This window comes from Bubalus kerabau, chromosome 16 (assembly GCF_029407905.1).
Source record: "Bubalus kerabau isolate K-KA32 ecotype Philippines breed swamp buffalo chromosome 16, PCC_UOA_SB_1v2, whole genome shotgun sequence".
Taxonomy (NCBI): Eukaryota; Metazoa; Chordata; class Mammalia; order Artiodactyla; family Bovidae; genus Bubalus; species Bubalus kerabau.
In genome coordinates this window covers 39,426,992-39,440,360 of record NC_073639.1, presented here as the reverse complement: position 1 = coordinate 39,440,360, position 13,369 = coordinate 39,426,992, and the positions used below count along the sequence as shown (strand labels likewise).

The 13,369-nt window shown below is 33.8% G+C and overlaps 1 protein-coding gene across 3 annotated transcripts in view; it reads left to right on the top strand.

The window, feature by feature from the left end:
• BLTP1 (bridge-like lipid transfer protein family member 1) overlaps positions 1 to 13,369 on the top strand; it is a 207,168-nt gene that overhangs the window by 154,136 nt on the left and 39,663 nt on the right. For 2 of the 3 annotated variants that reach the window (XM_055550342.1, XM_055550341.1), the window contains exons 58-64: positions 1,235 to 1,446; positions 2,527 to 2,725; positions 5,691 to 5,750; positions 7,555 to 7,781; positions 8,927 to 9,057; positions 10,341 to 10,464; positions 12,215 to 12,324. In XM_055550342.1, coding sequence (XP_055406317.1) covers positions 1,235 to 1,446; positions 2,527 to 2,725; positions 5,691 to 5,750; positions 7,555 to 7,781; positions 8,927 to 9,057; positions 10,341 to 10,464; positions 12,215 to 12,324 — 1,063 coding nt within the window. Of the gene's footprint in view, positions 1 to 1,234; positions 1,447 to 2,526; positions 2,726 to 5,690; positions 5,751 to 7,554; positions 7,782 to 8,531; positions 8,733 to 8,926; positions 9,058 to 10,340; positions 10,465 to 12,214; positions 12,325 to 13,369 lie in introns of all 3 variants that reach the window. The other variant, XM_055550340.1, reaches the window with a different exon arrangement.

Genomic DNA, 13,369 nt, shown 5'->3' with positions numbered 1-13,369 from the left:
ACCTCTGTAGTTAGGAACTAAATAAATATTTGCCAAGTGAAAAAGAAAAGGAATATACATATATAAATATATATTAGCACAGGGGCCCAGGAAAATATAGCAGCAACTTTCATAAAGGAAAATGATGAGAAATAAAGCTGAATGATAGGGTCTAATTAATGTCTCTTGGGCAAATAGTAATGGTTATTTTAGAAGTAATAAAGAACCATTTATGAAGCCATAAAATAAACTGGTGATGGGCATTGGATGTTGATAAGATCAGTTTGTTAGAAAACTACCTCTAACATTTTGTTTTGCTAAATCTGGTACACTTTTTTTTTTTTTTTTTCCATTTCTCATCTTAGCATCCTCTGGTCAGCTTCCAATGATTCCTTAAAAGTACTTTCTACTCTTGTATCCATGTCATAACTCTTGCTTTTCCTTCTACTTCTCTGACCTCTTCATCTTTATCTTAAGACTCCCCCTCTGTATATAGCATTAAATGATGGTTTATTTACCCTCAGATTCCATTTTAATTACAAACTCAAATTGTTTGTATTCCTCTCTCTAAATCACACTTTTAAAATGTATGCTTCTAGTACTACATATCTCTCCTTCAAGAATTTTTAACAGTTGTAACAGAAAGCTTTGTACGGTCAGGGACCATGTTTGTTTTCCTTTGTGATTCCGTCCCAGTGCTTAGCATAAAGTAGGCATTTCACAAGTAATTCATTAAATGAGTGACTAGACCTGAATTATCTTCTGTGTTTTGCCATTTTGCAGTTTCCTGCTTTCTGCTTTTTTCATTTGTCTGGTTGACTATATCCTCTTAGATTCTTTTTTTTTGTTGTTTTTTGTTTCATACATGATATTACACATGTTTCAATGCCATTCTCCCAAATCTTCCCACCCTCTCCCTCTCCCACAGAGTCCATAAGACTGTTCTATACATCAGTGTCTCTTTTGCTGTCTCGTACACAGGGTTATTGTTACCATCTTTCTAAATTCCATATGTATGTGTTAGTATACTGTATTGGTGTTTTTCTTTCTGGCTTACTTCACCCTGTATAATAGGCTCCAGTTTCATCCACCTCATTAGAACTGATTCTTAGATTCTTTCTAGTTCTAATTTTACAATTTTCTGGGACTAATTTTTATTAATCAACAAGATTTTATAGTAATACAGTTTTACTTGCCATGTAGATTTACAGCTTTGATTTTAATATTTCCTTTGCCCTGTCTTAATTATCAAAAGCTGTGCTGTTTTGGCTGAATTATAAAGCTGCATATGACAATTGGAATGAACAACGAATGGCTTTACATAAAGATATTCATATGGCTACGAAGGAAGTGGTAGATATGCTGCCTGGTATCCAGCAAACGTCAGCCCAGGCATTTGGGACTCTCTTCCTGCAGCTCACTGTGAATGATCTGGGAATTTGCCTGCCTATCACAAATACTGCACAGGTATAAAAAATAGAATCATAGTCCAAGATTTAGAACCAAACATTTCTACTAACCATTTTTTTTGTATGTATAGAGTATAACAATAAATATTTTCAGAATAACAGTTTATAATTTGAGTTTAATAAATAGTAAGATTGAACTCCTTCCAACATTATTCATCCACAGAGTATTAAATGTGGATCTCATGAGACCTTTCTCTGAATCATTTTGATGTGGCTCATAACAGTAATGAGATTGACACCCATCTAATAAATCTTTATTTTTACTTTGAATTTAGCAAAGACATCTTTGGCATATACTTGTTGATAAAATAGAAATCTAACATATTTAAGAATATGATATAATATTTATTAACTTCATCTAAAACAGGGTAGGGAATATCCGAAGTCTTTTAAACTGTAATATTTAATGGTAACAAACTTCCAAGGTATGTGTACTGGATTGAGCAGAAATACTCTTTATGGTTTAAGAACAGTTCTCGGGAATGCACATTTGCATGCTCACTTGTATAACAGAAAAAGCTGTGAACCCCTATTATGCTATGAAGTTATGATTATAACAAATAAAGAGGTCTGTGTTTTATTGTTACAGTTTACCTTAACCTGTAACCAGTTGTTGAATGAATTTATCTTCTAGTTATTGTTTGACAGGAAAGTGTTAAGAAAACTTCTGGGTTGAGGATTGGCAGTATGTGTTATGTTTGTGCTTCAAAAGTTGAAAAATGATAATACAGCATGTTGGACAGAGTTCAGGAAGGCTATACACAGCAGGGATGGTTGTCAAAATGAATGTTCCCTACAACTAAAACAGACCTGAGATTTTAAAAAATAGATAATCAGCCTTTTACACGTTTAGTGTTTAAAAAACTAAATGGCAAGTGCATATCACATGGGCAGTTTAATGTTTTAAAGTAGCATGCTTCTAAGCTGCTTTTTAACAGAGCTCTCTAAGGTTGACTCTTTCTGTATGTTGGGTCTTCTAAATCCTGGATTTCCAAACTTGAAAAATTGTCACCTTTTTTTGTATTTTGTATTTGTATTTTGTATTAAAAAGTTGTCACCTTTTTAATGTATTTTGCAGTCTAATCACACTGGAGATCTTGACACTGGTTCTGCCTTAGTACTGACCATTGAAAGTACTCTCATCACTGCTTGTTCTTCAGAATCTCTAGTCAGTAAAGGACATTTCAAAAACTTCTGTATCCGTTTTGCTGATGGCTTTGAGACGTCATGGGATGACTGGAAACCAGAAATTCGTGGGGACCTAGTGATGAATGCCTGTGAGTATTTCTTATTTTCTGTATGAGCTTTATAATTTTTAAAAATTAAAAATAACCCCAACATCATTAGTAAAACTAAAGGATGTTCATATATAGGAATTTTATTGGACTTTGTGAAATAAAGACTGTTTCTAATTAAAGATACCAGAACATATTTGTGAAAAACTGCAGCTTTCAGTAGTTTGGGTAAGTAAACCAACTTGATATTCTTATTGATGGTATAGCATTTGCTCACCCCCTGATTTTCCCTGTAATTGATTTATGAATGACCAGGTAAAGTATCTTTGTTCTGTGGGAATCTTGAAAGAAAGTGATATATGTATAAGATCCAGTTCATTCTATAACATAATACAGGATAATCAGGAACTTGAGCCATAGGTAAATCCACACTTCCAAATATGTAGTATACAGAGTATAATTTGGGTGAATTCCTCTGATTCCATAATGCTCAAGGTTGGGAATAACTGAAGCTGTGTTAAATATGCTATTTTGAAGATACAGGAGTTTGTTTTTATTTTAATATTTTAAATATTATAGCAGATTTGATAAAGTATCATTAATCTTATAATGAAAAATTATTTGAGAATTAAAGGTTGTGAATTAAAATTCCTCAGTTAATCTGTAGACCAAAATTAATACTTACTTTCCAGAAGATGATATGCTATTATTTAGCAATTTTCCCCTCTCTCCATTGGAAGAAAATCCCTCCAGTTGTGAGTTTTCTTTAGGTATTTGGAAGACTTTCCAAAATGTATTTAATTTTGGTAAAATTTTAGGTGAAATTCCTGGTTTTGAATGCTTTGCATTTAGATAATTAATAGGTAAAATACTAGGATGTCTTTGAAATACTTCAGGTTACTAAGAAGACTTGCTATCGAAGTACTAAGGCTTAATACCCAAAAGACCAAAAATAGCCTTCATTAGCGACCTTTTCAAGTAATCATTTTACATGGCTGTTATATATATTTTAAAAAGTCACCATAACTGTCTTTTGTTTGTGTTGTTTTTTTTCCCTTAAAATAAATTTAAACCTATTGATTTTTATTAAGGTGATATTTTGTCATCATTGTAGTCATATTGGATAAAGTATATTTGGAAGCAAAGGAAGAATACTGTTTCCTTAACAGTTTAAACAAAGGGAAAATGCATAAGAAATATACGTCTGACTCCATATCAAAAACATATTAAGAATATAAACAATAACTTAGCACTTCAGTGGACATTATACCAACAAAGTAGAACACTAATATGCTATAATAATTGTGAAAATCATAATTTATTTTGAGTTTTGGAGGTTATCAAATGACTTGTATTTGTAACATGCTTATTGTTGAGTGTCTTGGGAGGATGGCAAAGGAGGTGAGTAGAGTAGTTGTTTTGTCGATAAAAAAGAATTCCAAATTGCAAATTTGCCAAGTAGTTTACTATTTTGTAGTTTTTATTAGTAATAAGTATACTTGCATGTAACTGATAATTTTTTTTTAAAGAGTTGAGTTTAGGGCAGAGAAATAAAAATTCAGATTTTTTTTCAAGGATCATTTAAAAGTCATACCCTAAAAAAAAGGTGACCCACTGTAATTTCTTCTCTCAGTAATAATATTTGGGGGAAATGCAGTTAAAATTAGAAAGCACGATCTGTAGGAAGTGTTCCATGGACCATTTAAATAAATAGTAAAGATTAGACTCTTTTCATTAACATGTACTTAGAGAAGCTAAACTATTAGAAGTTTGAAAAATTCCAGTCTTTCTGCTAACACCTGGATAACAGCATTTGTTTGTCACAGCAAGAAAACAGCCATCCTGGATTTTGGTTGGTCCAACTCAAAGATGACAAGTACAATGGGAAGGAGCCCAGTTGGTTTCCTACTTCTCACTTTGAGGATTCAGGTCTAATCCTAAGAATTTTAATGTTCCTTATTAATACACCATGGCTCTGTATTCTATGAATTTATATAATTTTTTTTTAACTTTAAAAAATTCTCTTCCATTTCTTTGGATTGGAAGTCCTCAATGTTTTCTACCCTTTTTTAATTTACTAGCCTTAGTTATATTTCTCCAGTTTCAAAGGATTTTGCTTTCATTCTAGCATGTTTAGATTTGAAAGGTTTGTTTAGGTTTTTCTTCTATTTTGCTCTGTTTTATAACTATGACATTAAAGGTGAATTAGGTAATGTGAGTTGCAGAAATACTGTATTTGGGGAGAGTCTATTAAACAATATAGGTTTTATTTTCTTTAAAAATTGTTTCAAGGATGGTATGTCTCTACTTTTAAAACTGTTGATTTAATTAACCTCTAAAAAAAAGCTGAAGTTATCTGATTAAAGCTAAGTAGTAGAAAATGCTTCAAAGTTAAAGTTAGATGTATTCTGAGCATAAGTCAATGAGCTCAGGAGACTGATCTTTTGAGACTGACATCATGGCAGGCAGTCTTTTTTTTTTAATTCTCATAAAAAGGTCCTTGTCAAAGTAAAAGACAGGGCTGATGAATCATGTCTGTGAACTGATGTGGCAGTTCTTAGTTATCAAAAAATCAGTTTTAAAGTGTTTGCATTCTCAAAGTGCCATTTACTCATGATGGTACAAATTGTCCCAGCATCAAGAAACTGGAGTTTCAGAGTTGGCCAGATATTGACCAACAGATGAGGAAATCACACATAGAATGTAAAGGTAAAACTGCAGTTAAATTCTTTTTCTTTATTGAAGTATAGTTGATTTATATTCTATTAATTTAAGGTATATGAGTTTAATTCTTAAAATCAATAAGAATAAAATATTGTGAGATATGAAGTAGATTTTGCAAGTCATCTAAGGTAGTCCTTTTCTTTCTCCAGATTAGAAACTGAAATCTAGAGAGACTAGTAATCCTTTTTATATTTAGATAATGATTTTTGAAAGAAGAATTACAGTATATTTAACCACAAGCATAATTTTGTTAAAGATTATTTTGGGGGTGATTTTTGTGCAGGTGTAGTTCCAGATGGTACCTATGAAGTATGTTCCAGGACTACAGGACAAGCAGCTGCTGGTAAGTTCATATTTGGTATTACTTTTGCTATATGTATCAGGTAGAATTCTGCTTTTTTTTAATCTATTTTTCCTGCCTTTGTATTAGAGGATCTTTTAACTAAAACTCATTCTGTTATTCCCTAGTTTTTAAAAACTATTTTGCAATAACAGTATATTTTTATTTATTTAACAATTAATTAGACAAGACCAGTGTATAACATAACTACACAATGTTTTGGGAAAGACAAAGATGAATAAGATACACTTTCTACTCTATAAATTTAAATTCTAACAGTGTAGTTATGGCTCTGCAGTACAACTATAAACTGTAATAAGTGATAAGCTCAATAAAATATTGATACAAAATTCCAGTTGCTATTGAAATTTATAGGAGGCAGATAAAATTTCTAAATTACAAAGGATACTAGAATGAGAGAAAGCTTTATGGAAGAACTAGCATTTAAACAGGGACTTGAAAGATGGATAAAATTGTTTCTTAGGCAAAAATGGAAAATATGAATAGGGAAAATTCAGGCAGAGAGAAAAATACCTGTTTTGTTAGAACACAGGTTCTAGTTAGCACTGTCCAAATTGGCTGGAATAGTTATGTGAAAATAAGATGGGAAAAATCTTAAATCCCAAAATAAGGAGTTTGGACTTGATCTGGTGGACAATGAGAAAAGCACTGAATATTTTTGAGCAAGAAAGCAGAGGTGGCATTATCAAAAGGGATACTTTCATGGGTTAGTTAGGAGAAAAATCTAGGAAACTGGTTAGGAGATACTATAGAAGTAATAACCTGTCTTGTCTCTGAGGTAATAGCATAGTGTAAATTTTTATTATTTTGCCTGGTATAGAATTAGGGTAAGCGGGAGATATTTAAGAGCTCTTCAGATGTTGAGGAGCAGTAGAAACTGATTAAGATTACTAGATTTCCTTTTCTCCTTATTATTCCCTCTTATCCTCCCAAACATAGTCCAAGTGCCCATCCTAAGTAACTTGTCCCAGAAAATAGCAAGGCCTGAAGTCCCCACTGACTGAAAAGGTTAGGAAATTTCCAGCAATAATGTTAGAAGAAAAATGTGATAACTGACATAAACATACATAATGGGAGGAAGAGCACGCAAGTCTTTGTCCGGACTCTGGCTTTTTAGTGAAAACAACACACTCAAACTAGCTTAAGCAAAAGCAGGAACTTATCAAAAGAATTATTTGCAGATCACAGTTAAACTTAAGAATGGCTGTCTCAGTGAAGAGAAGGAACCAGGTCAATTCAAGTTAGTCTAGAAACAAGATTGCAGCTGTCACCAGGGCGCTTTCCAGCTCTTGTCTTTTCTTCATTCTGGCTGCCCACATTTTCTTACTGCTGACGTCCTTACACGTGGCATGAAACACAGCTGCCAGCAGCTCATGAACCTCATTTCCCCACCCTCAGTTACTAGAAAGGGACCATATTTTCTCAAGTCTAAGAGAGGATTCTTAGCTTTCCAACTTTGACCCTTACTTAGACTGATTATCTAATTAATTCTGGCTAATGAGGGAGGCTCATGCCAGTCCTGCTATAGACACAGGAAGGCAGATGAACGTGGGGCTTGGGGAGGGGGGAATAGGTCACATGGGGAAAGTAGAGTGCTGCACAGAGGAAGCAGGAATTACACACCATATCACAGGCAAATCAGCCCCATAGTCTCACGTTTCTGACAGAACTATGAGAGGTATTCGTTATTACACAGGGCCATCATCCATTTTATTCCTTGAATGTAGAATTATTTAAATTTCTATACTTAAGACTTACCAAAAATGCCTCTTCTTTATTTAAACAGAAAGTAGTAGTGCTGGAACCTGGACACTCAACGTATTGTGGAAAATGTGTGGGATTGATGTCCACATGGATCCTAACATTGGGAAAAGACTGAATGCTCTGGGTAACACCCTTACAACCCTGACAGGAGAAGAAGACATAGATGACATTGCTGATCTAAACTCAGTGAATATAGCTGACTTGTCAGATGAGGATGAAGTTGACACTATGTCTCCCACTATCCATACTGTAAGTAAATTCACACTGTTAGACTTTTTCAAGACTGGCTTTTACCCTATGAAAGGGATATTATTAAATCATTGTTACTTATTATAGTTGCTAATTGTGAAGGAAGAAAGGTAGTGGCGGTTCTTTGTACCTACATTTATATAATTTTTTGTATTTCATAATATTGTCTTTGAATTGCTTGTTTCATAATGACTGTCAGCCAGCTTGTGCCTTAACCTACAGATAACGCATTAACAATAAAAGCAAAGAGCAAGCAAATCTGGAGAGAGAAAGTAGATTAGTGGTTGCCTAGGCCTGGGAGTGTTTAGCGGGGTTGGGAGAGGGGAAGGAAGAGACTGCTAACGTTATAAAGTTTTGTTTGGGAGGTGTGAAAATCTGATGGTTGCACAGTTTTATGAATATTCTAAAAACCACTGCACTGTACATTTTAAATGGGTGACTTTTATGGCATGTGAATTATATCTCAATAATGATTTTAAAAAATGAAAGTCAAAAGCAAAGTGCACACACAAAATATACATTTAAAAAATGTGTATTTCCATGTATACTTTACATATTCTGTCTGTAGTATCAGATTATTTGATCAGTAATTATTCTTTATTAGTTAAAAGGAAAGTTTCTCTCTGCTTTCATTCCAGTATTAATTTTTAAAAAAATCTGAAACCTCTTTTAACTACTGTATCATGAATTAGTTTTGTTCTTGGAAAGAAAATTTTATTTAAAAAGTTAACGTTACTGTTTATTGTTTAGAGTTCAGATGGAAGTGCAGTAAGTGGAGATGGCCACAAGCTCACCTTTGGGCAGCGACTTGTAAATCACCTACTAGGCCTCAGGCCCCCACATCAGCGCTATTCTGTTCCTGCAGAGTATCTATGTGACCCAGAGATGTGGGCCTCCCCTCAGTCTAGCCAGTCCCATTTGAAAGCATGCAGAGCTCACTCATGGGGAAATGTAGGTAGCAACTAGATTCCTTATGAAAATGAAGGGGTTTGAATCACTGGAGAATTCCAATCATCTTACTTAACATAGATCGCTTTAATTCCTGCATGCTTCTTTTGATTTAAGGTGCTATCTCTGTGATAAGATAAGATTTGCTTTGGGACCTGGGGGTGTTACTTTTGACAGACATGCTTTTGATTTTTCAGGAAGCTGTTGATTATCGAAGACAAGGAGCATCTGGTAGCCAGCCAGGAGAACTTAGAGGAAGAAAAATTATGAAGCGTATAGTAGATATCCGAGAATTGAATGAACAGGCCAAAGTAATAGATGATCTTAAGTATGTATAATGATTTTTAATTCAGTATAATATTCCCTAATAATAGAACCATGAGCTTTTAAATGAGAAGGGAACTGGATTGGAGCTAGTACAACCCCCTTTAGTTAAGTAAATGAGATCACCAAGGTCCAGAGAAGTTTGGTAATTTGTCTGAGATCATACATTCATTAGTAATAAAGCTGAAAACATTAATCTAGTGCTTATCACAGCTCCCCATTTCTGAGCATTTTAAGACTGACTTTATGTCGCATATATGCATCTCTACATGTCTATTTACATGTATCTTTACGTAGGTATATATGTGTGAGTGTTTTGCTAGCAATATTTTTGGAATGTGAATGTTTGAAGAGAGGAAGCAAGTTTAGAATTTATTAAGTACTTATTGTGAATCTAGCATCTTATCTCAATTTAATCCTCACAACATTTCTGCAAGGGTAGATGGCATTATCCAAACTTTATAGATAAGAAAATTGGCTCAGGGAGATTTAAAAATCAGAATTTGAACTTGTCTTTGTCTGAATTCAAACTTCATACTTTTTTTTGTTTGCCTGTTTTAGCAGGTCACTAGAACTGAAGTGAGTCTAGGGCAAGTCAAGAGCAGGGAGTAGGTGGTACTAATTTTTTTATCTGTTGCCTACTATATAGTACTGACTAGGTCATACTTGTTCTGTAAAGGCTAAATATTCTTCTTGCCAAACTTCATAATTTTGTTTCCCCCCAAGGTGGTAGTCATACTTCAGCTTTTCTAATATTGGTACACCTGTATCTGTGGGGGTTTTTTGTATTCAAGGATTTAACAGAAATGTATGCAATATGTAGTGAAAGTTATTCTCGAAAAACTTTTCTGTAAAATCAGTTACAATGATTCATATTTTCTTGTTGACTTATGTTACAGTTTGAGTTTTGTAATCAGTGGAAAAAATGACTTGTAGCAAAGTATACTTCCTCTAAAATCTTTTCTGAAACTTAAAATTATACATAAAATTTTACATACAGATATTATTCTGCAGAGCAGTTCCATAGCTTTTGTAAGATTATTAAAGAGACTTCTTGATGTAGAAACAGATAAGAACCATTTCCTAAAACATTAAAGACAATTTTTCCTTTTTTTTTTTTTTTTTTACAGTTTGCCAGGTATGGGTATTAACATTATGAAGAGTTTTGGCCTGTCCATACATAATCTTTGATAGTCTGATAAGTTAAAGAATCAAAAAGGAGCAAGTAAAACTTATTCTTCCTTTGTTAACTCTTTACACTAACTGCCATATTTGTTTTGCATCCAGAAAACTAGGTGCAAGTGAAGGAACTATAAACCAGGAAATTCAACGTTATCAACAGTTAGAATCTGTTGCTGTGAATGATATTAGAAGAGATGTTCGTAAAAAGTTACGGAGGTCCAGTATGCGAGTGAGTAAACAAAGAGGATTTTATTAAATTATACTACTTAAAAAATGCTTTTATTTTATGAAAATTATGATGAGTTATGTTGTTCTCTTGCCTTCTCCATTGCTGGTGATAACACTTGATTTTTATACCTCATGTTTACTATGTACTAAGCACTGTTTAAAGCACTTTACACTTAACAACCCATTAAATCTTTATAACAACCCTATGTGTTAGCTTGTATCATTGAATATTTTCCCCATGTTAAAGATGAGGAAACTGAGGCACAAAGAACTCAAGTAATTTCACCAAGGTTACACAGCCAGTAATTCCAATGGAGCCAAGATTCAAACCCAAACAGTGGGATTCTACAGGTTATGCCCGTAGCCACTGTGTTTTGTTTGCCTATCATAAAGTCATACTCTCTTTTTTGACGCTAAGCAAATGTGAAATCTTGAAATGTCCATTCTACCCCATCCCATTATCCACAGCTGACTTTACTCTTAGCCACTACATACTCTCAGCACTTTACTCTTACCTTTATTATTTGCATGTTTAGTTGCCCTTACTAGAGTTTGAGTCTCTTAAAGGACAAGTTATTTATCTTTGACCCTACCATCTACCACATTCTCGGATTTAGCCTAGTTGCTGAACAACTGAAATAAATATAGTAGAAAATAATTATAAAACTTATTCAAGTAGAGGTAGGTTGCTTTGGGTCAAGGTGGTCTTCTTAGTAGAAGAACTAAATATTTTAAAATATAGTCAGCAGAACCCTCCATTAACCAGAATAAGGTTTTGAGTACCAATACATAAGAACTGATTAAATCAGAGCTGCTAAGGTTAGAGGAAGCGGAGAAGGCTTCAGGGATCCTTAGTTCATTGGCTTGAGCTATCTTTCCTTGGTCACCACCAGAGTCCCAGACAACCTCATTTGAATACTGTTCTAAATTATTTAAATTAGGGAAAATTCAACTTAATATTCATCACTGGCTTCTGATGGTACTAAATGGACAGTGATGATCAGTAATATATAACTTTAAAGTTTATGACACTATGTACTTCACAGTCATGTGAAGGAAATACATAGTGTTAATGTTGCTTGCATACTATTTATAAGTTAGTTTATACTTGGCCCAACTTTAAAAAATAAAACTAGGTAGAGAGGATTAGGGAAATTATTGAAATTACATCTATGTTCTTAACATTTGTCAAATTTGTCAATTCCCTTTTAATTCCACTCAGTTCCCTTTTAATTCTTTTGCTTTCTTAACTCCATTATTAGACTTTTTAATATCCAGTCTCTCCAAACTACAAATTTGAAGAAGGATTTAGAGACAAGGAGGGTGTTCCAGTCATCACTTCTTTCCTTTTCTGTAATTAAGAGCTCTCTTGGTGGGGTAGTACTTGAAATGATTAGTATCACTCTCTACCTCACCTTTCTCCCAGAGTCTTTCTTTCCAATTCTCATTTCTTTTCTGTTTTCTTTTTTTCTCCTGATTTCTGTACCTCTCAGTCTTGCTCCCAGTCTTTCCTCTCAGGTCAGCTAGCGTGTCTTATTTTCCTTGTAAGAGGAACTGACATGTGGACTGAAGAGTAGCTGATTCCTGCTGTACTCTGATCCATCTCTGTTGTTAAGTGATATTTAAAGTCAAAATTTAAAATAACTTGTTATTGATCTGAAGGAGACTAACTTGTTAACTAGCAGAAAATTTTGTCTGAAGTCAGATACTGTAACAGTTAAAGTCACCCTATTTCTTGCCCCTTTCATTAGGCTGCTTCTCTAAAGGATAAGTGGGGTTTGGGTTACAAACCAAGTTACAGCAGATCGAAGAGCATTTCAGCTTCTGGAAGACCACCTCTTAAGCGAATGGAAAGAACAAGGTAATATATTTCAATCGATGAAACAGTAATAAAATTGCTGACTCTTTTGCCAAAGTTCACTACTTATTTATTTTGTTTTAATTGGGGAAGTTACAAAATTAAGGTAGCAAATGGATGCTGTCAGTATAAGAAGTTTGAGGACTTCTGTCTCATTTAAATACACTTTTATATTATAAAAGTCATTGTGTACTTTTTAGTATGAAGTACATTGCCATTTAGACAAATTTATGTGTAAACTTATAGAAATGAATATTTGCATTTTAGTAACTGTAGCTTTAAATTTGTCACTGTAGAAAAGTTCTTTTATATGGAAAAATGTAAATTTTATATATTACAGAAAAATATACAGAAAAATATAGTTTTACTAATAAATAAAAAACACTATAGGGACTTCCCTGGTGGTCCAATGGTTAAGACTTTGCCTTCCAATGCAGGGGGTGGAGGTTTGATCCTTGGTCAGGGAACTAAGATCCCACATGCCTTGTAGCCAAAAAACAAAACCTAAAACAACAGAAGCAATATTGTAACAAATTCAATAAAGATTTTAGTCCACAGCACATACACACACACAAACTTAAAAAAAAAAAGAAACCTTAAAAACACTATACCATAAGTATAAATTGTTTTTTATAAGGTTTGGTTTTAGAAAATCTTGTGTTAATCAAAGCAGTGAATTTTGTTTTATGCGATGCTAAAGATTGACATTGACATTGAAGTCGCCCAGTCATGTCCGATTCTTTGGGACCCCATGGACTGTAGCCTACCAGGCTCCTCCGTCCATGGAATTTTCCAGGCAAGAGTACTGGAGTGGTTTGCCATTTCCTTCTCCAGGAGATCTTCCTGCCCCAGGGATCGAACCCGGGTCTCCCGCGTTGTAGGCAGATGCTTTACCATCTGAGCCACCGGGAAGTCTCTAAAGATTAAGGAGTACCAAAAGTTCAATCCTTGGATAAAGTAAATATTTAGAAATAAAGTGTTAATGTCATTAATCAGACTTTTATAAAAGTTCAGGGTTTTTTTAAGAATATTAATGTTTAATAACCTT